Source organism: Octodon degus, unplaced genomic scaffold, assembly GCF_000260255.1.
Source record: "Octodon degus isolate 3935 unplaced genomic scaffold, OctDeg1.0 scaffold00199, whole genome shotgun sequence".
Classification (NCBI taxonomy): domain Eukaryota; kingdom Metazoa; phylum Chordata; class Mammalia; order Rodentia; family Octodontidae; genus Octodon; species Octodon degus.
The window spans coordinates 233,519-259,519 of NW_004524775.1; the positions used below are offsets into that span (position 1 = coordinate 233,519).

Here is a 26,001-nt window from a genome sequence, read left to right on the forward strand (position 1 = left end):
GGTGCTGGGGGATTGAACCGCGGTCCCTGATGCCTTGCCAAGCTTGTTCTAAGTAGGTGCTTTAGACCACTGAGCCATCTCTCCAGCCCCCACATGTTCTTTAAAATGCTTGTAAACTCAGGAACGGGGCAGTGGAGACAAATATTTTAGGAAGGAAATTAAGTTGAAAAACAGGTGAACTTTTAGGTCTTCTAATCTTAGCAGTATTCCTGCCAACTATACAGTTTCTTCATTTTTTTATAGCACATATTTCACTTTACAATGACAGCCTTTTAAAGGCTGCAAAACAATATTCAAAATTACCTTTTACTAGCTGTGGCCATTCGGTGACATCAGGGTGATCACAGCTTTGAGTCACTGATTAAAAACGGGTTGTCACACGAGTCTAGCTGCTAACTTGATCTGATCGTAGACTTAATAACTCTAATAAATTAAACAAATCTTCAGTTAGAACACTTTAGTATATAAACCCAATCATTGTTCAATAAATTATCTTCAAAACTTCAAATTAGGTGGCAATGAAAAATTTCTCAAAAGAGTAATTATGATGCTCAAGCTTTTACAGACTACTTTTCAGCATATTATTTTCTTAAAATAACCTCTTCATTTGAGAAAATATGGTATAGGTTAAATATCCCTAACCCAAAAGTACAACACTTTAAAATCTACAATTTTTTATAGTCAGGTCAGGAACTCAAAAGTTTTCGATTTTGCGACATTTCAGATCTTGGATTTTTTGGATGAGGTACATTCAACTAGTGAGATCTATGCAAATATTCCAAAATCTACAAAAATGCTATCAGAAACATGTCTGACACCAGCCATGTTGGCTAAGGGACTTAATCCCTAACAATCCTCTGTATTTTTAATGCAGGAATTTACAAAACATTTTGGTCAATGGTATCCCTGAGTGACAAGATAACTATGCACCTCCATAATCAAGGCAGCTATTTTAAGTATAACAACAATAACAACAAGCTTCAGAGTGATTAATCAACTTGCCCAAGATTTTAGAATTAGAGTCGAAAATCAGAACTAAAACTAAGATTTACTAACTTTCTATCTAGGAGAAGATTTTTGTTTTGCTACGGTTTTACAATCTAAGGATTTAAATTGTGGACTGAGAGCTGACCATTATGCTAGTAGTTTAAATGGGAATAATTTAACCACAGGATTTTTAAACTGATGAAAAAAAATCAGTCACCAGGTAGCCAAATACTTAATGAAACAGTTTTACACACACACACACACACACACACACACACACATCCTCCAATCTAGTCCTACTTATTCTGTATTTAAGTAGTCATCTCAGCCAAGAGCCCTTGGGCACTATCCAAAAATACTGTGTTCTACTCTCAGTCATGCACACAATGCATTGTTTTCTTTAAAAAAACAGCAAAATATGAAAACGTGATTCCTCAACCAAGTATTTTTTTCTCCCATACATTGTCTTAACAAAACTTTCCTGAGAGTTGCATATCACATTTAGTAGGCTCCCTTAATCATACGTAAGTCTGGAAAAGATATACATCTGAAATATCCTAGATCATTTCATGTAACTAATTTGCCAGGTCAAAACTGAGGCAAAAACTAAGGAAAGATGAGAAAATTAGGAAGAAAGACCCTTCAAAATTACTACCTTCAAACTAATAAACAGAAAGTCATTTAGCAGCACAGACCCAGAACCCAGTATGAAGCAGCAAGGTATATATGAAACCCAAGAGAAGGGTTAAAACAGCAATGCTTGAGCCCATACCTCCACAGCTATAAACACAGGACTTCAAATCTAGATATGGGCTAGGGTTGGGCTGAGTTCAGGGAATCCCAACAAATAGGATCTACAATCCCTGTATATCTTCCTGTCTTATCTATCACAACTCTGTGTCCCTTAATAAGGACCTAGGCTCTGCTGAGATAACACAAAAAAACAGGTACTGGCACTCCTTAAGTGAATAGTGCAATGATGTAGTCAGTCACTTCCCTCTTGGCTTTTCATGACATTAACAGTGTGTGTGAATTTGTAAGATCCAAATAAGCTTAACTTCACAACTTCTAAACACAAGAATCTTCCAGTCCCCTCTATTATGAGGCCCAGTGCTGAAAAGAAGACAAACACGCTCCCAAGCCAGTTTGGATTCATGTCCCTGTTTAGTTACTTCTAGCTGGGAAATCTTGGGCAAGTTATTTAACCTCTCTGAACCTCTACTTCTTTCTAGTTGGAATTAAGGTAACAGCTGTATGGGTTGTCATGAAGATGAACTAGTAAAGTATAAATGGCTCACACAAGTGTCTGGCATTTTATGCACTCAAATGGAAGTACTGATACCCATGGCCTCCAGCAAAATGTATGTACCTCCTCGATCTTCTTAAGGACGTGATTTTATACCTGACTCAGAGCATACTAATCTCCTGTAAATTCTTTCGGCACACCACTTGGGTCTCTTACACAGTCTATCTGGGCAGAATAGGTATTTCCCACCTAGTACAATGTTTTTAAAATGACAGGTGGCCTAACTTGCGGCACGCAACTGTCATTTTTACTGTGACATTATAATTCATGCAATATGAATTTCAAAAAATAAAACAGAAAACATACCATATTTCGCCAAACTTCTGAGGAGCTGGTGAATTCTAAAATCAGCCTCTTACAGATTTTTAACCTAAAATATAAAACACCTCACTCAATTCTTTTTATATAGACAACTGGATAAGCTTTAAAAAACAAAAACAAAAAAAACCCTACTAAAATTCATTATGAAATCAAAGCAAATTCATCTTCCATATTTATAAACACCCAAAAAATGTATCAAAAGACAATTACCCTGCAGTTGTTGCCAAATTGTGTGGCAGGGTTATTAGGCAGGTTCTGTAGCCTGTATGCTTTTTCAGCTAACAAAACCATGTTTATCATTTTCATCCACAAAGCTTGGTGCTTCATTACCCTCACCAAAAACAGGCTTAAAATTATATGAAAACTGTTCGACTACATGCATCTAGTCTCTGCTGATACTTAATTTTGCTTTTAATCAAATTCTACATGTTGAGTATCTGCTCTGCAAAAATATGGAGTATCTATTACCATGTCCTTGAGTAACAACTACTGGCAATTCCTTTGACCTCTGGATCTCAGGTGTCAGGCTATTATGTTAGTGAAAATGTACTTAAAAGAATACAGAATGCCTTCCTAGCACAGAACAGGGCCTCAATGTACTGTGACAATGATCATACTTCTATAAACTACTTAACTACTACTAAAACAATTCTTACCTCTCAAAAAAAAAAAAAAAAAAAACTTATTCAGAAGTTTAAAGCAAGACCCAAATAATCTCTGTAAATTCTTAAGTCATTTGTAAACAATCAGTGAACAGGAATTAACATCTTTTAATTTGTTCATTTAAATCCACCCCATATCCTACAAGCCAATGGAAGAAAATGAATACTGTATTAAGTGTTTGTAATAGAACTGACCAAATCTTAAGCCTTCTATGAACTGAGTATAAAACTTTGGTCTACAATGGACTGCCTAAGGAATATACAAAAACGCACCTTCTTGGCTTGCACCAGAAAGATTCTGATTCAGCACATGATGTGGGACTACATGAATTTGTATTTTTAACATACATTTATGGAATGCACAGATCCCATGCCCACTGTGCCCTCTGTGCTGAGACCCTTAACCATGCATCTTTAAATCCTTATCTCTGGAGCTATTAATCTGTTAACTGCCAGTTGTCAAAGGTATACAAGCATGTGAAAATCTCGGTACCCAACCATGTAAAAATCTCGTTAGCACTTAAGGACAGTGTTTATAAAACTGATCTCAATTATTTCACAGAAAATTAAGACTACCCCAATATTCCTGATCTTTCTGTGTAGGTACAGGAAAAAAAAATGGTGCAATTCAGTGTTTTCTCCCCTTTTTTATTTCAGCTAACCACTAATTCTCAGCCATCAAACCCATAATAATCATTCATTCAAAGTATGTCAATTAGGCTGAGTGTCTACTAAGTAGATGAAATCCATTACAAAAAAAAACCTATACAAAAATCTCTCGACCTCCTGTGGTATGAGGGAGATGGGCACAAATAATAGAAGACCACAATAAATCATGTAATTAGAATGCACAGCTAAGGCTGGGAAGGAGAAACACAGGGAGTGGTGTAGTAGAATCCTGACTTACGCTGGGGGAAAAGACATCCTTTATGAAGGGTGATCAAGAGTTATCAGACACACTAAAGCCTGTGAGAGCTTAGTCATGGGAGCACCATCAACCTAAGCACTCCAAGCAGCAAAGTCTGAATTGTATTCAGACTCTTTTCCTAGTATAACAAACTGTTCAACAATTCTACGTAAGGAATTCCCTCAGACTCCAATATGATCTTCTCCAGTTCTTCTAATGCTTTTCACTTGCCGCCAAATTAAACCGAATCTCCTAATCATGTCAAAAGTAATTATGGAATTTGGCTAAAACCTGTCAGTCCAGCCTTCCAGATGGCACTCTAGCAGCATATGCCTGGCCTTCACTTCCACACTTGCAGTGCTCAAAAACAGTCACAGACAAGCACATTACAAAAGAGGAAACTTTTAAATTACTCATTTTAGGTCCTTTAATAAGTGCAAAGTTAAGGTCCAAACCTCATTTAACACTAAAGGTCACACTCATTCACTGCACCCCACTTTTAAAATGTGTATTCTACTGTAGACCTTTAAAATTTCTCCTTTCTTTCATCCAGGCTTACCAACGCCATACTTAAGAGGCACATTATTGTACCTTATGTCCATTTTACCTTTTCCTCCAAAACTGCTGTTGGAATTATCCTCCTAAAAATTAGAATTTGGTCATATTACTCCTGTATTCAAACACTTCTGAGCTTTCCCAGTACCAAAAGAATATACCCTAGACCCTCCCTGTGTTACTTGGAGCCTCTACAGCATCTCCCTCAGACAGCACAGCATGGCCTCCAGGTGCCAAAGCTAGTCCCGTCACTAAAGAACTTCCTCAGAGCAAAATGCCCTTCTAAACGCTTCTCCTACACACAACTACTGTTTCCTCTGGATATTAATATATGTTCTTAGCCATAAAACAATTTATCATTTCTGCCTAGTACTTATACTTTACAGCTACAGTCAGCTGTAAATTGGTTGACAAGGATTATTTCATCCATATTCTTATTTTTAAGTAATAATAACTATGTTTTCTTGACAGCACATCTCCCTGGCACTGAAGGGAAAAAAAGGAACCAGGATCTACTGCTTGACAAAACACCTTGAGCTAGCTCCAAATGTAATTCATGTATGAACAAAGGAGGATATCATTTCTTCGCACATTAACTAAAATGCAATTCAATGCCAATTTAACAAAAGTATGTTGTCATTGACTAAATACTGAAGCATAATCAATAAAGTTTTATTTCTAATGGAATGTCACTTTTTTCAAGGAACAAGCCACCAGCTATTCAAGCAGTGTATGTAGATGGTGTAACTGTTACAACTCCATCAAAAAACACTGACGATATATACTGAAACTAAGTATGTACATACCCCATAACTTGAAAATTCAAGTATAAGCAACAGTTATAAGTACATATGTTCACAAAAAGACATTCACTTGAGTGCTCAGAGCATTATTAATATACACTTAACAGCCACAAACTAAAAATTACTAAAATGTCCAACAACAGCAAAACTGTAGTATATTCCCAAAACAAGTACTAAAGAGCTACTATAATCAATTATAACAGTCAAGAATAAATTTTGCAAAGTTATCAAATTAAAAAAAGCAAAAACTACATGTTGCTTTAAAGTTGAAAATCTTACAAGTCAATCATTTAATAACCTAGCCTACTAAACATGTGACTCAGCATGTAGTACAGTAATTCCCTCCATTATTCAGAGTCAAATATCCCTTCCTGTGGATGCCTGGAACTGCAGACAGTATCCAACTCTTTTTACTGCACATGCATACTTATGATAAACTTCAACTTATAAATTAGATACAGAGATTTACAGCAATACGACAATTATAACAATATTTATACAATAAAAAATGTGACTTTTCTCTAAACATAGCTGTACCCTCTCACACTCTTCTTTTCATGATGAGGTTAGATGATACAGGAAGCACTTTATAGCTTCTTTCTGACACAGTCTAACTGCTAACACACTATTGTTCTGGGACCATTCATAAGTAAAATGAGGTTATCTGCATAAAAATCACAGAAACTGCAACACTCAGTCTGACAACCAAGACCAAGGAAAAAAAATCAACAAACCCAGAATTGAAAAAGCTGATGGAATCAATAGACAAGGAATCTTGAGTATCTTTTATAAAAATGCCCAAATATTCTAAGGAATAAATAAACTGAAAACAAGAAAATGAGTCTAATCAACTTCTAGAAATGCACTAAAATATCTGAAAGTATTTCAAAAGAAAAATAGTGAAAGACAAAGTAAGCTGAAACACCAAAGACAAAAACAATGAAAAATAAACAGGATGCTAATGACCTGTGAACAAGATCAAATGGTCCAACATACATCTAATTGGACTCTCAAGACAAGATGAAATGATGTGGCTAGAAAACATATGAAGTAGAAATGACAGCTAAAAAATTTCCAAATTTGATGAAAACAACATGCACATCTTTTAAAAATGCACCGAAACACACACACACACACACACACACACACACACCCACTACAACTCTCAGCTGGACAAATCACAAAGAGAAATCTTAAGCCAGAAGCCTGAGGTGAGAGGACAGCAAGTTAAAGGCCACCACGAGCAACTTAGCCAGACCCTCTCCCAAAATAAAAAATGAAAAGAGCTAAGGGAAGGTTGTAGAGAGGGGATGAGAAGAAAAACAAAACAGAATATCAGCTCTAACTACTGGGAAAGCAGACTAAGTAGAACCAAACTTTTCAACAAATGGGAAAGAAAAATTTACCAATCTGGAATTTCCAGTGAAAATATCCTTTAAGAAATAAAGACAAACTGGTGCCGGTGAGATAGCTCAGCAGTGTAAAACACCTGCTTAGGCAAGTGTAGGCAAGCTTAGAAGACCATGGTTGGATTCCCAGCACATGCTGCACTAGGCCCCGGGTGGGCTGAGCCAGCCACAGGAAAAAAAAAAAAAAAAAAAAAACAGAAAGGAAGACAAACCATTATACATCCACCTGAATAGCTAAATAAAGACTGACAGCCCCAAATACTGAAAACAATGTAGGGTAACTAGTACTTGCATACATTGGTGGCAATATAAATAAAAGGACTAATTTGAGGAAAACATCTGGTAATCATTTATAAAGTGATCCTATAACACATTATTTGCATCCCTAGGTATTTACCTACAAAAAGAAGACATCAGGTGTCCACAAAAATACTTTTTCCACATAATTTCAGCTTTAATAACAGCCACGACCTGAAAATAGCCAGTATGTCCTTAAACAGAAAAAATGAAGTTTCAAATTAAACTTGAAATAACATGGCTGCCAAAAACATACTGAGTGAAAGAAATCTTTTTCAATACAAAAGCACTGCATGATCTATTTACATGAAGTTCTAGCACAACTGTATCCAACCTGTATTGCAATTTATTTGCCCTCATTTTCTGAGTTACGACAAATTGTCTTGGGCACCATAAAAATACATAATTAGTGTGTAGATGATTAATAACGTCTTTTAAAGCATTGTTTATTTTTCTAAAGGTAGGTAGGTCACAGTTTCAACAAGCTAATCAATGATAAAAACAAAAAAATGGTTGGCAGTAATATAGGGCAAAGAATTTCAGAGCTGTAAGTTCTACACACCGGTAGAATTTTGCTGTACAGTGTGCATACATTTTTCAAACTTCGTTAAGTGATATATACACAGGACTATTTTCCAAAATTACCAGTATAATAATTCACCCATGTGCTTTTTTTTTTTTTTTTTTTTTTAATGAGAATATATTTATTGAAAGAAAGAAAGCTCCTGTCCAAGAGAGGAACAGGAGGGGGGCCCGAGCGGGTAGTTCCCCCTCATCCATCTGTTCTTAACAATGGAATTCTTGTATTAGGTCTCTTCTAAAATTGGCCTTCGTGACTCTTTCAAGCAAGAGTGCAGAAGTATGTCACCACCAATGGTGAATCATAAAAATGCTATGGACTTTTACCCTGCCTTGTTGATATGCTCACTCTTGCGATTGGCCAACCATGCTGTGAGGAATGCATCCACTTGGCAAATGAGCCAGGGCACTACTACCTGTTAAAGCAGCATGTAAATGTCGCAAAGCACAGCTCCAGCTGAAGTCTAACACAGGCATGGATCTGGAAACGTGCGCAAAGAAGGCTTTAGATGACTGCAGTCACCAAGTCACTGCAGCTCATACACTTACAAGGCAAGATCTCCTCACTAATCCCTGCTCAAGTTAAGATTCACAGGCAAAGGGACTGCTGTTGTTTAAGGTATGATACTTAGGGTGGTATGATACTAAATAATTAGATAAATTCTAATTATCAAATTCAATGCTAAATTACTAAGTTTTAGTTCAGATGAAGGTGTGATCAAAACTGTAGTTAGGGCTGGTGAGATGGCTCAGTGGTCTAAAGCACCTACTTAGAACAAGCTAAGCTAAACAAAGCACAAGGACCATGGTTCAATCCCCCAGCACCACATGCCAGCCAGCCCCGCCCCCTGGTGGGCTGAGCTGGCCACACACACACACACACACACACAAATAAAATAAAATAAAAAAAAAAACTGTAGTTAAAAAAATAAAAAGCTATGGTGAATATCTAGGTTGTTTTTGTTTTTTATGTGTTTGCTACAGGGTCTCACTACACAGCTCGGACTTGTAGTGATCCTGTTTTCAGCCTCCCCAGCACTGGGATTACAGGCATGTTGCCACCACGCCACATCTAGGTGGCTGGCTCAGCGTGTGGTGCCGGATTGAACCCCTGTCCCTGCGCTTGCCTAAGCAGGTGCTTTGTCCACTCAGCTATCTCACCATCCCAATATTTCATTTTTTCAAAAATGATCACATAGAAGAAGCATCGCACAACTTTTCCTCAAGACCGTCTCCTGCCTCAAAGACTGCCTGAGTCTGAAGGGCTCTGACAGTCCTGTCATGGGTGTCTTCAGCTGTGCTGCCACCACTGCTCTGCTGCCCTGAATCAAATAAAAATGTTTTTCTCTTTATTTTGACTGAGGAAGTACCAGAAGTCACTCAGAATGATCTGGGGAATAAGATGAAGAGGCTCCACTGTAACAGTTTTTACAAGCCTGCCTTTCAGTCGGGTGGCACCGGGCACTCACAGGTGCTTTGATCATGCCCATAAAGATACCCAAAAGAAGCCACCAAAAAGGATGTCCCGAACTGCTTTCTGGCAAAAGCAATGAGGACAAGATGTGTTGGAAGTGAGGAGAATTTTGAGGAGGTATTATGGCAGTGTGCCTTTTATTGTACTAAAGTAGACAGATCAGACAAAGATACAGCAAATCTTTATTTTGAAGTTTTTCGTTCAATTATCTTGAAGTCTCTGTCAGTTTGAAAATTTTATAATAAAACACTGAACAGTAAATGAAAGTATTCCACACAAACAAAAGCTGAAACAGTTTTCGACCAGGATATAGCCCCATTTTAGAAATGTTAAAGATGTTCATATAAAGAAACCTGGGTCTACAAAAAGTATCTACATTAATCTACACAAAAGAAATGAAAATGGTAAATATGAAAGAAAGTATTCTTTTGAACTTTCTAAGAAATAGTTTTTTTTTAAACTGTGGAATTTATAACATGTAGATGTAAATATAAAACCATAATAGCAAAAAGGACAAGGAAATGTAAACAGATGTATACTGCTGAGTGTATTTACATTACACACTAAGGTACAGTATTTTTGAAGACAGACTAAATTAAAGGTATATACTGTGAGCCCTACAGCAGTAAAGGTGAGCCTTTTAGAGCTTTCAATGACACAAACAGCCTGCTGCAACACGAACACCACAGGTTCAAGGCACCATCCTACAGTGACCACTATGGGTAGAAAGAAATATAGAAGTACAACTTAGCAATTCAAAAATAAAATCCCAAAACACTGTTCAATTAATCCAGAAGAAATTGTAGGAAAGGAAATACTTGAAAAATAAGGCACATGAAAAACAAATAGTAAAAGAAAGCAGGAAAAGGCAAAAATTTTTAAAGGATAGAAAAGGGTCTTGAACACAATATTATGAATTATAATAAACATAAATGGACTGAATCTTTATAAAGCAGCTATGATAAAAAAATGCAAGTTTTTTGTTGTTTTTTTGTTTGTTTGTTTTGTTTTTGAGGTAGGGTCTCACTATGAAGTTCAGGCTGGCCTTAAACTCAACTCTATAGCCCAGGCTAGCCTCAAACTTAAAAGCGATCCTCCTGCCTCAGCCTCCTAAGTGCTGTAACTGCAGGCATGTGCCACCATGTCTGGCAAGTATATGTTACTTACAAGTATCAGCTTTGGGTCTGGCTCCACCCCCAACCCCCAAGTCTCATGCAGTCACAGAGCCGCTTCTGGAGTTTGTAACACATTATTGTGGGTGTGGATGCTGCACCTGCCCTGGGGCAGGTAATTTGCATTACACTGTAAGGAGGAAAGGGAAGTTAGCCAGCAGCCCTAGGTGCTGCAGCTCCCTTTGCTCTCTGTTATGTTGGTCTGTGCCACATGTAGGTCTGCCTTGGAGCCAGCGGAGTAAGGACTGAAACCTCCAGTAACTGCGAGCTAAATAAACTTTTCCTTCCTTCATTTTGGGTGTCAGGTATTTGTCCCAGCAAGTAGAGAAGTGGAACTAAGACAAAAAGAAGTATTAAATTTAACCACAGGTCAGTTGAAAGTAGTAAGATAGCAAAAGATAAATAAGTAAAACTAAGTGGCTACATGGAGACTTTAGGGCAAGATACTATAAGATAAAGATCGAATAAACAGGCATGTCAGGATGACAATTCACAACGGAGACTTAACATTTCTAAATATTAGTGTATCTAGTAACACAGCTTTAAAATATATGAAGTAGAAATGGATAACAAATTCAAAATTGTAGATGGAGATTTCAACACTATCTTAAAATAAGGAGCCAGAAAATCAGTTAAGATGGCAAAGAAATATATGTATCTATGTGACAAAGGACTTACATCAACAAATACTTGTATCTGACAAAGGACTTACACTCCTCCAAATGAAACAATATGTACAACACTTAACATTCACGAAAGAAAATGTCAGTGTCCTATCAGTCCCTAGAAAAACGTAAATTAAGACCTCATACCCATCAGAATGGCAATTTTTTGATATTTCATATATATTAGGGGAGAAAAATCAATGTAAGTTTTAATGAGAATGTGCAAAAACTAGAACTCGCATGCACTGCTGGTGGGAATGTAAAATGGTATATAACCACTGTGGAAAAGTACGACAGTTAAAACAGTAAGTAGAGAATTATCATGTGACCTATCAACTCTACACATAGGGACACAACCAAGACCTGAAAGCAGGGACTCAAATTTGTGAAGCCAATGTTCATAGAAGCGTTATAAACATAGCCACAAAGTACGAACAACCTATATTCCTCAACAGAAGAGGCTAGCGTACAAAACACAGAGTATTATTTAACCTTCAAGAGTTGAATTCTAGCCCATTACAACATGGATGAACCTCATAGGCTAAGTGAAGTAAATTGGACACAAACATTTAAATATATGGGTCCAGATCTGTAAGGTGCTGAAGAATCAAATTCATAGAGACAAGAAGGCACAAATGTGACAATCTGCCCTGGGAAGAGAAGTAATGGGCAATTATCCAACGTGTACAAAAGTTTCAGTTTAGAAGGACAACAAAACTTTAGGGGTAGATAGTCATGGTGGACATTCAATAATATGAATGTACATTGTCACTGTACATTTAGAAATAGTTAAAATGGTTATGTTTGCTATATATATTTTATCAAAAAATAGACTAAGAAAAAAGCCAAGGGACATCAACCCCTCAGAATGCCTACAACTGAAGACTGAGAATATAGTGTTCACAAAGATTTGAAGGAATTGAACTCCCAAACACACTGATTAGAATGTAAAAAGGAATAATGATTTGGAACATAATTTAGCCATAGCTTAATAGATAAGCATAAACTTGTCATGTGACCCAGTAACTCTAAATTAAGGGTTTTTTTTTTAAAGAAAACTGGAAACATGTTCATAAAGAGGTGCATACACAATTCTTTTCACAACAGTCCAAATGTTCATACCAAAATAATACATAATAAAAATAACCTGTGCTACAGATATACTGTTCAAAGTAAAAGTGATGAACACAAAGCATGTAGATGAACTATAAAAACTAGATTGAAAAACAAAACAAAGAGTATGAATTGTATGGCTCTATTATATGCAATTCTATAACAAATAACTAGCAAGCAGATAGGTGTCAGCCTGAAGCCAAGAAAGAAAATGACTTCAAAGAGACATGAAAGAACTTTTAGAGGCAACTCAACTATTCTATATCACAATTCTGGTGATAGTTACAGTATACATATTTGTTAAAATACTTTAAATGGATGGATTTTATTTAATATACTGCATTTCAATAAACTTGATATTTTCAAATTTAAATAATATATAGAAAGCCTTTTTAATCAATGGAAAAAAGTCTGTTATATGATTAAGACAATTGGCTACCAAGCGGAATAAAAGGGATAGAATATATAGCATTCTCATATTATACCCAAAATTATGTCAAATGCAATCTCTAAACCATTACACCATATTCAAAAATACGTTTACTCCTACCTAAATCTACAAATCTAAACCTATAAAAAACAATAATAAAAGTCATGAAGAAAAGACATATTTGAGTAAACATGTTGAAAAACAGAACAAGGAATGATGGACAGATCTATAGAAAAAGGACCAAACCAAAAAAAAAAAAAAAACAGAAGGCTTGCTATAAATATGATAATTTTTAGAATCTACCTTACAGAAATAACACGTTATTTGTAAAAGCCAAAATTGAAAGCAACCCCATTTCCACAATAGAAAACAGGTCTCAATACTATGAACTCTCTGTTTCTAGTCCAGCTCTAAAGATTATTAGAAAAAGCCAGGTACAATGGGAGACACCTAGAACCCCAATTACTTGGGAGGCTAAAGCAGTACAATCCCAATCAAGTTCAAGGCCAGCCTGGGGAAATGGGAAAGAGCCCATCTTAAAATAAAATTTGGAAAGGGCTGCATATATAGCTCAGTGATAAGACTGCTTAACTAGCACTGGGCCAAGCTCTGGGTCTAATCCCAAGAAGTGAGCACACCCGTGTGCGTACACACACACTGTACTACTGACATAAGGTATACAAATCAGTAAGATATAACTTAGAAACTCAGAGTCCAGTGATAATTCCTTACATTTATGGTCAATTTTACTCAGCGGAGAAAGAATAATCTTAACAAACGGTGCTGGGATTACTAAAAGAATAAAGCTGGACCCAATTTCACACATATATAAAAAGTAACTCAAAACAGATAATGCAAGAGCTTCTTTATGACCTTGGTTTAGGGAATGATTTCTCAAATGATGACACCAAAAACACAAGCGACAAAGAAAACAAAAGTACACTTCAACAAAATAAAAACTTGAGTACTTCAAATGAAACTACCATGAAGTGAAACAATAACCCATAGGATATAGTGGAAAAATCTGGAATCACACATCTGATAAGGAAGGGACTTACACAGAGAATATAAGAAAAAAGGTCTTAAAACCCAGCAAGAAAAATAACCAAATAAAAATTGGCAAAGGCCTTCAGTAGCTAAGCACGGTCAGTACAACAGTAAAGTAGTGAATGCACTTTATAAATTTATGGCAACGCATCAAAAGTTTAACACAGTTATCCTATAACTCAACAGCTTCATGACTCAAGAAAACATGTTCACACAAAAGCCTGTATACGACTGTTTGTAGAAACATTATTCAGAAAATCAAAAGAATAGAAACAACTCAAGTATCTTCTGATGACTGAGGAATACATGTATACTAGTATTATCTCCATAAAATGTTACTTAGCCATAAAAAGAAATGAAGTACTGTTATGGCACAACAGGAATGAACCTCAAAGAACTTACTACACTAAACAACAAAGAAGCCACACACAAAGGACAGATACCATATGACTCCCTGAGGAAATAAACATTTTAAATTACAGTAGTAATGGTCGAAGAAAAACCAAGACAATCCTGAAAGTCAACAGAAGAGGATTCAAAATTTCAAAATTTATATGGGGCTACTATAAATGAACTAACAGATAAATGGACAAAGGTATTTATACACAATGGTATTTATGGATAACAACATTTACACACAATGGAGTATTACCCTGACATAAAGAAAGATAAATCTGAGGCATTCATGGACAAATGGATATAACCTGAGAACATGAAATTAAGTGAAATAAACTTAAATATCGGATCATTTACATGAAAATGTTAAATGATATATGGACACTAAAAATAGACATACAATAGAATGATTTGTTCTAATGGTGTTTGTAAATAGGATCGCAAGTCCGCATCTTGTACAGCTATTAACCACTAAGAATATATGCAGTGTATTATTTGTTGAAACTGTACTTCCGATTTGATTTGAAACTGTCTCATTGCTATCTGTTTATCAATAAAACTTTGAAAACAAAAAAAAAAAAATAGACATACACAAGAAGTAGGGAAACATTCAAATTCTCCAAATTATCTATTCCATTGTTTAAAAATCTTGTACTATATATGCTAATTTGTTTCATTTACACTATTGGTTTCTCTTAGTTCACTGAAGAGAATTTTGTGCTTTTATCTGCTTCTTTGTAAGAGTCTTCTTTTGTCTATGACTTGTCCTCAGTAACATTTTGATCATTTTTTTACAACGATATGCAATGTCTTCACTATTTGTATTCTCTTTGTTTTTTCATAGAAGGGTATTTTTTAGTATTTTCTTTGTTAATATTTCTTTGTATTATATTTTAACTTTAAAAATTAAGGAACATACAAGCATGAAAAAACTAAAGCAAAAAGATGAAAAAGAATAAAGACCTTAAGAGCTGACCAGATAGCTCAGTGGACTAAACCAGGTTGATTCCCAGCCAGCCTCACCCTCCGGGCACGCTGAGACAGTGATTGAGACAGGGTCTGGTGGTACACACCACTAATCCCAGCACTTGGGAGGCTGAAAACAGGAGGGTCACTACAAGAATCAGATCTACACAGTGAGACTAGACCCTGTACTAAAGAACTTAAAATCTGACAAACATGGGAGATAATACAAATGACATTTAAGAATTATGTGGGAAGAATTCAGTATTTAATATTTAGGGAAACCTAGATACAAAAAAATAAACAATAACCAAACAAAAAACTTAGAACTTACACTAACTTAAATTTACACTAACACACAATACCAAAAGGCTATTCCCTAAAAAGCATAATTCACAGAGAAAGATTCATGACTTTAACATTAAAAATTACAATTCTATACCACAAAAGAAAATACATCATCCATATGGCTGACACTAACAAAGGTTCTACAACCTGAGGTACAGGATCTCACTGACCTTATCAGACCCAAAAGCTAACAACTCTTGTTGCATAGGTCTTGCTTTACCTTGGTCTTAACCATCCAGCAGAAAAGTATAAAAACGAAGTATAAGAAGTAAAGCCATGGTGTTATGTTCAGCTGTAGGGGACTCAGGTCAACAATTTCTGACACTGCCAGTCAAGCAGAAGCCCCAATACTATTATGGACTACTGGACTCTTTTAGAATATTTTGCTGAGTTAACACACCTATAATATTCAAATGATGGAACTAAACAAAAAAGGGGATACAGATGAATGTCCATTTTGTATCAGTGTATTCAAAATGGTTAGGATAGATATATAGTTACATTCTCTTAATAATAGAGGGATTTGTTCTAATAGTGTTTGTAAATAGGATATCATGTTCGCATCTTGTACAGCAATTAACCACTAGGAAGAATGTATGCAATGTGTTAATTATTGAATCTGTCCTACCAATTTGGTTTGAAACTGTCTCACTGCTATTTGTTTCTCAATAAAATTATGGAAAAAAAAAAAAAAAAAAAAGAAAGAAAACACAATGGTCAGGATTTTAAGTTACTCCTCTCTTGAAAACTTTACTTGACTACACTATAAAAGGAGAAGGCGCCCCGGGGCCTGGGAGATGGCTCAGTAGAATAAGCACTTCCCTGGCAAGCACAAGGGCCTGAGTTCAATCCCCAGCTCCACCAAAAAAAAAAAAAAAAGGGGGCCGGATAAATAATCTATTAGGTTATTTCTCAACATAAATGTTATACAACAGTATTTTGCTTTTTAAAAAAATATTTACTTACAGTAGAATAAGCGCTTGCCCGGCTAGTACAAGGTCCTGAGTTCAATCCCTGGTACTACCAAAAAAAAAAAAAAAGTTCACTTAATTTGTGAGGCATTTAAATCATACAAACTAACAAAATTCTTATCTCTACCAAAAACAGAATAGTCAATGCAAATTAAAGTGAAATATCATTTCACTTCTATCATATTAGCAAATATTTTAAAATATGACAATTCCGAGTTTGAAGAACGTTGGACACAGAAATGCCTCTACAGGAAATCCATTTACAGAAGAATCTGGCAATACTATATCTAATGAAGATATTCACATCCTATTCCCTAGCAATTTCACATTTAAGGATCTTCCCAAGAAAAATACCTGGACTATAACACATTCCATACATGCACACAGTGGAGTATTACGTATCAGTAAAGCCAAATAAACTAGGAGGAATAAATACCAATATGCATCTCCAAAAAAATTAAAACACAGAGGTCTTTTTTTTTTTAAAGCAAACTAATAGAAGTTATGTTAAAAAAAAAAATCTATAAATAGGCACGGTACCACATGCCTAGAATCCCAGCACTTGGAAGACTTACGCAAAAGGATTGCTGCAAGTTTGAGGCCAGCCTGGGCTACATAGTAATTAAGTTCAGGGGCAGCCTAAAATAAGACCCAGAACTTGTCTCAAAAATAAATAAATAAATAAATAAATAAATAAATAAATAAATAAAACATTCAAGAAATGCAAATTAAAACACTGAGATTCCATCTCACCCCAGAAAAAAATGGCTATCATCAAGAAATCAAGTAATAATAAATGCTGGTAGGGCTGTAGGGGAAAAGGAACCCCTCTCTACTATTGGTGGGAATGCAGACTGTAAACTCCGTGGAAACTATTCCTCAAAAAACTAGGACTACAAGTCCCATCCCCCTCCTGGGTATTTTTCCAAAAGAACTGAAAATATCATACCACAGCAACGTATGTGCACCCATGTTTACAGCAGTACAATTTGTCATAACTAAAACTTGGAAACAACTCAAATGCCCATCAACTGAGGAATGGATAAAAAGGATATGGTATGTTTATACAATGAAGTATTATTACTCAGCTATAAAGAAGCTTTCACATGTAAATGGATGCAACTAGAAGCTATACTCGTAAGTGAAATAAATCACACCCACATGTATAAACATCATATTCTCTTCCTAGTGTAAGAACCTAGTGTAAATAAAATCTGAGAAGTACCATAAATATAGTAATGGGGAAACTGGGCAAACAATTGGGATGTGGGGAAAGACAAAAGAAAAGACAAAAGAGAAACAAAATCATGTAAGTATATACACAGGATAGCCGAGCTGATTATACTACTAACTTCTATTGGTTTTTGGAAGAGAGCAATTAATGCTTAAAATTTTTACTCTGACCAATTTACATGCTTATAATGAGCAACTACACTGAAGACAACAATGTGCAATATAACAACCACTGTTGAATGTCTATCTTGTTTTTTGTCTTGAAATTTTGTATTGTTTTCTAATATCATATCTATTATTTTTCTATTCTAAATATCTATGAAAATGTTGACACTACATGTTCCTTATGAACATATGCACACCTAAGTATAAGAATGTCAAAGGTATTCAACAACCACCAGAGTTGTTCTTTCTGAGTGAGACAAGGTATGAGCCTTGGAGGAGTGGGGATGCTACAAATTGACATGTAAAACTATTTTTTCCCCAAATAGCATGATTTATATTACTCATTAGCTATATTGTCTTCTACACGTTTCAAATGTTTTATAATTAAAATACGTGCCTATGCTTTTAAAATACATTAAATATAAAAATCAAGCTGCCTCAGACATCACCTTGCCCACCTTCTGACTTTATAACAGAACTATCTCTTTCTCAGGAAAAGACACCAAGCAGAGGATGGCAGGGCCGCAGAGGAGCCAGGAGGCTCGGAATCTCAGAGGTTTGTGCACTGATAGTACGGCCGAGGAAGTCACCAAGCTGGGGGATGCTCAGGACATGAAGAACAAGTCCCTGAAGGAAATGTACGTCTTCTCCTGTCCATCAAGGGTCTAAGATGACTTTTGCTGGGCACATTCCCCATGGATGAAGTTGTGAGGACCATCCCCATCCAGAAGCAAACTTGTCCTGGCCAGGTTCAAGGCCTCTGTTGCCACTAGGGACTACAACAGACACACTGGTCTGGCTTTTAAGTGCCCCTAGGAGGTAGCCACTGTCATCCAAGGGGCTAACATGCTGGCCAAGCTCTCCCCTCTTCTGGTGCAGAGAGGCACTGGGGTAGCAAGATCTGCAAGCTCCACATTACCCCTTGCAACAAAGCAGCTGTGGCTGTGTCAGTGTGCCTGTGTTGGTGCATCTGATGTTTGCCCTCAGAAGCACTGGCATCGTCTCAGCTCCCAAAGCCAAAAAGCTGCTGCTGCTGCTGCTGCTGCTGCTGCTGCTGCTGCTGCTGCTGCTGCTGCTGCTGCTGCTGCTGGAACCGATGACTCCTACACCTCTGCCAGGTGCTGCACAGCCACTCTGGGCTCCTAAACCACGGCCACTCTGGGTGCCATCTCCAAAACCTCCAACTACCTGATCCTGGACCTCTGGGAAGAGACTGGGTTCACCAGCCCTCCCTACCAGGAATTCACCGACTGTCCTGTGAACTCACACCAGTTTGTGTCCAGAGGACGAGGCTCTACAAAAACTGGGTTTTCACGCAAGAAAAATAAAATGAACAAAATCTGGACACAAACAAAGAGCCCTAAAATACCCTAGTAAGAATACTGTAAGTAAAAGAAGTTAATACTATTGTAACATGGAGATGTTAAACATATACCAGTGTCTAGAATAATCTTATTTTGACCACTGAAGACAATGGCCCAAATTTCTTAAAATCTGGCATCAAGTGTGGCATGGAGAATACAAAACACCACCCCTCCTCCTATGAGTACCTGTCAAATTCAGCACATGCAATAAATTAAGGCTATATAGGAGATCTTTGGTACACTGTGCAGGCTAACCCCTAGTATTGTCTATTTCTACTTAATATTACTTTAAACTCTCAAGCCCAGAAAACTTACTGTCCATACATGCAAAGCTCATGAGCTCACTATGGGTAAGTAGGCCTGTATAAACCAGAAGGTAGTTCACATTTATAAGTGCCTACATCTACATATAGAAAAGTACCAAATTTAATGTGCCCTCACACACAAATACAAATTGTCACTATTCTCACTGAATCCTCAATCCCAATGCAAAGAAATGACTTCCTGCCAATTGAGGTAAGTGAATCCCACCTATTCTCCACTGGAAACCCACCTTTTTTAAATTCACCCCTCCCTATCTTTCATTTGGTCCAAAAGATGGAGTAAGAGGAATTTTCAAGGCAGAGGTAAAAATATTATCCCATACTGAGTAAAATAAAACTATAAGACTTTTTTCCATTTTAAGATTATCTGAATTTGCAATAATTATGCAACGTTTTGAAATACAAAGTGTAGTCAGTATAATGTAAATGTTCCTAAGAAACTAAAATTAGCTCCATTCTTCCAATACATTTCAATAATATGGTCCATTTTAAGATATATTTCCAATCTCCCAAGTACAGTATATTCCTACTTCAGTTAACATACTTTAACTGTTTTCCCTTCAATACTTTAAGCCAGTTTAAGGTTATGGAGATGACAAGGTGTGTAAGATACTGTATGAAAATGAACAGGCTGGGCCAGCCAGATAGCTCAATGAACTAAAGTGTCTGCTAAGGCAAAGCACAGCAGCCAGGGGGAGTTTGATCCCCCACTCTGCTGTGTTATGGGCGCACTGAGAGAGACTGACACTGGACATGGTGGTCGCGCCCCTAATTCCAACACTTCAGAGGCTGAAGACAGGAGAATCATCATGAGTCTGATCTAATGAGTAAGACCCTGTAGACCCTGTACGAAATACATAAAAATTAAAAAAGAAAATTAAAAAAGAAAATGAACAGGCTTAAGAGTACCTTCTCATTTCATAACATCTCTGCATTTAGATTATCTTAAACAGCAGATTTTCTACCACCAAGCCTGAACATACTGTTGGCTCATTTCAAAAAGGTAGTAAAGAAAAATGTTACCCAATTAATCTTCTATGAAATGAGATTCGTCAATTAATATATATGTCAGGTACAAAAGGAACTCAAAGACATAATTTTAAATCCCAAAGCCAAAACTAAAATACTTAACACTAAATGTCTTTACTTGCAGCATACTGTATGATTAGCAAAACTGATGCATAAACACAGAGAGGCACAATAAATAAAATTCTCAAGAAAAAATATTAAAAGTATTAAAAAGCTGGAAACCCATTATCTTCCCATATGGCTCATTAGCTTTATGCAGAAAACAATGTTGGGCATTTCAACCTTTCCCCTCAAAAAAACAGCATTATGTTTAACATTTGATGAGAGGGAAATATTTGTTCGAAATATGAAAAAATAATTCCTATAGTAGTAGCTGCAGTGTTTAAAATACCAATAAAGAAGAAAATAGTGAATTTCAGATAGGATGCTACGGTGTACAAAGAAGTAACACAACTTGATCTTTCTCCATAGTTCATTAGAAGCTTGCAATGGGCAAGCCATCTTTTTAGACAGAAAACAAGAAGTCATCACATGAAGGGAGCCTCCGCGAGGTGCTGCGCAGGTGGCATCTTCACTCAGCCCACAGCTATGGAATCCCTGTGCAACACTACTTGTTAAACAGTAAAAAGAATCTCCTGCGGGTACAGAAGACCAAAAAATACAGAGTAGCTGAGAGTTACAGCCTTAAACCCCATTCAGGCCAGATAACGAGTTCAAATAAAAGAAAGGTTTTGGTGCTTGGTTGTGTAAGAAGTATTCAAGGCAGACACACAACTTGACTGCTTTTGCTTACAATATAGATGCTGACTTCAATAAAAAAAAAAATCTTACACCAAACTCTCATCCATGGCCCAGACACAACGTGTCACAGCTGATTCTTGTTCAGCTGCTGGGACTCAACTTCAGAAACACCATTATCCAGTATGGTTCTGTCCTCTAAAAGCTCTTCTACTTTAAATCTTATGATTTAAGCAGTTAAATTTTATGTTTGTCATTCATCAAATTAACATAAGAGGTCAAAGTGAACAAATTACTAACAGAATTTGTATCAATAATACTAAGTCGCAAAAACAAATAACGTTCACATGCAGTTACCAAATTTAAAATAAACTCACATATTTATACACTATAAATTTCCAGGGCCAGCCAGATAGCTCAGTGGACTACAGAACCTGCTTAGGCAGATGCAGGAACTAGGGTTCAAATCCAGGCGTGCCATGCCAGCCCCGCTCCCAGGGCACGCTGAGACTGCAATTCAAACTGGGCATGGTGGCATACCAGTAATCCCAGTTTGGAAGGATGAAAACAGGAGGATCACTACGAGTCCAATCTATGTAGAGAGACCCTGTAGACCCTGTACTAAATACACTGAAAAAAAAAAAAAAAAATTCCAAAAGTTGTATTTCTAGAAACAATTTAAAATGTTAACCAAAAGAAGCATAAAAATCTACCAAGGTTCCCATTGCCTGTTTACTACAAGCCAATCTGTTTTCATGTGTAAGTCGCTAAGTCACTTACAAGGTGATTTGGCACAGAACTAATACTGTACACTTTTTTAAAAAGAAAATAAAAATCACATTTGAAAAGTATAATCCTTGCAAAGCAAGTATCTTCACTTGACAAAACAAAAAGCTATGTAACCTGCTACTCCTGACCAGCCAGCAAGATAGAAAAGCAGGCAACCGGGATGCTCTGACACCAAAAGGAGTGTGTTCCTTCCACCGCCTCAGCTGTCCTTGGGCTTCTAGTTCACTGCAACTGTTGAAACTCTGAAGCACCTACACTTGTGTATGCCATTTTATGGCCAGAAGTCACAACAAATATTAAAATCAAACACTAACAGTCGACTTCTAGATAAAGCTGATGTGCAAAAAGCAATTTTAAGGAAAAATAATGACTCTATGTCATTCTAAGAACACGCTTTCCAAAGTATTCTGATCAGAATTTACTGGCTTAAGATAGCTCAGATCAAAGTGTTGTGACACTTGAGATTAAACAAAACTGAAAGCTGGCAAAGAAATTCACTGTGTATTTATTAGTAAATCATTTCATTTTCTATATAAAGAACTTATATAGCATCTTCATTTCAAACATTTCATATCTGGATCCATTTCTGGAAGATTAACATTATTCCTACTTAAGTGTAATTTTAATTCATCTCCTTTATTAAAAGAAAAAAGATCCACTGGTGGCAAACTGTGAAGAGTCCCTTCCATTCATACTGTGGGAAACACTACAATACCTCTAAAGTGGACAGGAAGACTTCCTACCTACTTCCTTCCCAATACTTGAAGAGTAGGTAGACTGAAGTTCCACTGTGTGACATAAAAAATGGTGTTACATGAACCAGCACGCAAATGACAGGGAGTTCTTTTCCTGCCCCAGGTAACCCCACAGCTCATACAGACATCTAGTAAGTGTTAGCTGATCTTTTGGTAATTTATTGATAATTGATGTAAGCATATTCCCATGCTATGGTCTGAATATGTCCAATCAAAATTCCTATGCTGAAGGCCTAACAAAAACACTAAGTTGATGGTATTAGGAAGTAGAGCTTTAGGGAAAATCTGCCCTGATGAATTAATGTAGTTACTGCCTTCATAAATGAGGCCCAACGGAAACCCCTCTACCCAGTCACTACATAAGGTTATAATAAAAATGTAAGTAAGATGAAGTAGACCCTCAACAGATACCTACAACTTTGTAAGCATCCTGATCTTTAACTTCTCAGCCTCCAGAACTGTAAAAAAAAATAAATACCGGTTAAGTTTTTTTTCTTTCTGTAAGCCACCTAGTCCTGGGTACTTTGTACAACTGCCCAGAGTAGGACAAATAGTATCAAACTCCTTGGTAAACACTAGGAGTCCTTGCCTTTTAAGAGGAAGTTCATAATGAAAAAACAAAATCAAGAAGCATAAAGCACAATATGCTGTAGTCCAGTATATACAAGATGCTTAAAAGCTATTCAGGAAAACTAGGGAGGAAGATTATTACTTCTAAGATAATACTGAATGGGGCTGGGGAGATGGCTCAATAGACTAAGCACTTCCCTGGCAAGTGCGAGGGCCTAAATTCAATCCCTGGTTCCACCAAAAAAAAAAAAAAAAGGTACCACAGATAATACTGAATGCCTATACAGCATACTAGGCATTGTACATACCTTAATCTTCATAAATCTGAGGTAATTTCATCATCCTGTCTTACAGATAACAAAACTGTAGCACATGAAAATTAAAAATGGGCTAATCACGAAGCTCCTTCCACTATGCATAACACAATAGCTCTGATTTATTACATTACCTTTACACTTGGCACTAAGGGGGAAAATGTCAAAATCTAGCCAAAACTGTTCTCCTACACCATAATAAGAGCAACTAACATGTTTTTTATACAACCTGTGGACACAAGCACTACTCACTTTCTCAAAAGACCACTTCTGAAAATTTGTTTTCATTCATAGAAGTTAGAAAACTAATTTTAATAGCTGCATATGTATTTAATATGTCTCTACATTTAGCGTATTCAGTACAAGTCTAAATAAACATGATTGGAAAATAATAACACAACCAGCAATCATTTAAGAAAACAGACATTGGAGAATAAAAACAAAAAAGCCACACTGGGAAACACTATTTCAAGAGCTTGGGTAGGACAACTTAGCCTCTGATTACGATACTGAACGAAACAACTATAAAATATTCTGGACAGTGAAGGTCATTGAGCCGAAATGTTCTAAAGTTTAAGAAAGAAAGAATTGACTAAATATTGTAAGTCAAAGCCACTGTCCGCACCCAATTTGGACTGAACAAGTAAGATGACACAATGTTCTACTCACACCACAGACTTTTCAGCTATGAGAAAGGAAAGATTTAAGAGAAATAAAATAAAAGCAGCCTGCAAAACCTCTGAGAAAGAATCAACAGTTATTCTGAATCTCTGTATAAAGTTAAGTCCTGGGGATGGGGACAATGTCCAGAGAAGATAAAGTGTGTCCTGCTGGCAGGCTAATACTGGTAAAACACGGCCAAGGCGAGACTTTCACAGCTTGCATTCTAACCGTTCAAAGTTACAAATGATTGCTTCGGAGTTTTTGTAGTTCTATATATAGGTATAAATATGCAACCACAGTAAATTATTTCTTGAAGCTATGCGTTGTTTCGTCAATTTTGTTTTCGGTTTTGGGCAGGTTAATGAGTTTAAAGACTTCTAAAAAGGTCATTTAGTATTGTATTATTTCATTTAAAATGTGGTATTTTAGATTTAAAAGTAGGTTCAAATTCCAAAGCTAGGCCTATTACCCTTTCCCAGACAAAACTTTCTTTTTCTCTCTCATAATTCTAAATTCCACGTGATTTACCAAATATCTCACTTATCCCATTTTATTCAACAGGATTTACGTGGCGTCCTTAAACATTAGGTCTTCATTTCAAATCCTTTTCTTTCTCCAAAAAAAGTACGGGACAAACTACTGCTCTTCTCAATACTGATTCCTTCATGAGTTAAGATTACTTTAATCCATCGATCCCATATGCTATATATTACATAGTACACATGTGAAGAAACGTAACTAGCCACTTCATGGATTTAATCACAGACTCTGTACTACTCCTAGCTTGACACGCTCAGAGGAAGTCATAAAAATAAGACTCAATTATCTTTCGAGGATTGTAAGTGAACCAATATACTAAAATACTGTTTTATGGTTTAAGGGCTACCGCACTTGGTACATTCAGCTCTGGCTCTACCAACAAAAGGCTCCCACCAACCACCAAGACGAGGAAAGGGTCCTTTCCCTTTTTCAAACAGCTTGCAGATTTGCATCTAAATTTAACTGCAGTCTCGGGCAGACCTAGTAACTCAACATTAACTCCACAATCGCGGTGACCACCAGCACAAGTAATGTGCACGCGTAATCCCTGAGTTTGACATACCACTTCATTCGCCTTCAATCCACCCCCAAAACCCCAACCCACTAAGCACTCGTCTAAATATGTCTTCCCCCGGAGAGCCGGCAATCTCCAAGATGCCTCTGAAAGATCCGGCCCTTCCCGGCCCGGCTGGCTGGCTCAGCGAGCCGGCTCGGTCCAGGCCCAAATCGGGCGACCCGCGCCTACCCCCGCCCTGGCCACTCGCTCCCTCAGGCGACCAAACCTGCCCCGGGCGTCGACCCGGCTGACAGTTAAAGCGCGGCCGCCGCGGCCACCCGCGCCCGCTGCCGACCCCGACCCCGACCCCGACCCCGACCCCGACCCCGCACCGGCAGGCGAGAAGGAAGGCGCCCACCCCCGGCAGGGCCGCCCCGGAGCAGCGGGGGCGAAGGGCGAGGCGGAGGGATCGCGCCCGCCGGCCCGGCCCAGCGACACTGACCTGTCGTCGCCCCCGCGCCTGGGATGCGGCCTCTCGGGTCGTAGTCGCCCTCGCCCGCCGCCTCCGCCCGCCACCGCCCCGTTCCCGGTCGCTGCCGCCACCGCCGGGGCTCATG

At 37.3% G+C, this 26,001-nt stretch overlaps 1 protein-coding gene across 9 annotated transcripts in view; it reads right to left on the reverse strand.

Annotated features, from left to right (window-relative positions):
- The window catches only part of Ube3a (ubiquitin protein ligase E3A), a 118,055-nt gene that overhangs the window by 91,148 nt on the left and 906 nt on the right, over window positions 1-26,001 (reverse strand). For 2 of the 9 annotated variants that reach the window (XM_023704655.1, XM_023704650.1), the window contains exons 1-2: window positions 25,887-25,995; window positions 2,600-2,663 (exon numbers count right to left, since the gene is read on the reverse strand). The exons of 1 other annotated variant lie outside the window; for it this stretch is intronic. Coding sequence is in view for 4 of the 8 variants with exons in the window: in XM_023704648.1 (XP_023560416.1) it covers window positions 304-323 (20 nt within the window). In the remaining 4 variants the exon portion in view is untranslated. Of the gene's footprint in view, window positions 1-303; window positions 424-2,599; window positions 2,664-16,400; window positions 16,449-25,886 lie in introns of all 9 variants that reach the window. 6 more of the 9 variants (XM_023704648.1, XM_004644442.3, XM_023704654.1 and 3 more) reach the window with 6 other exon arrangements.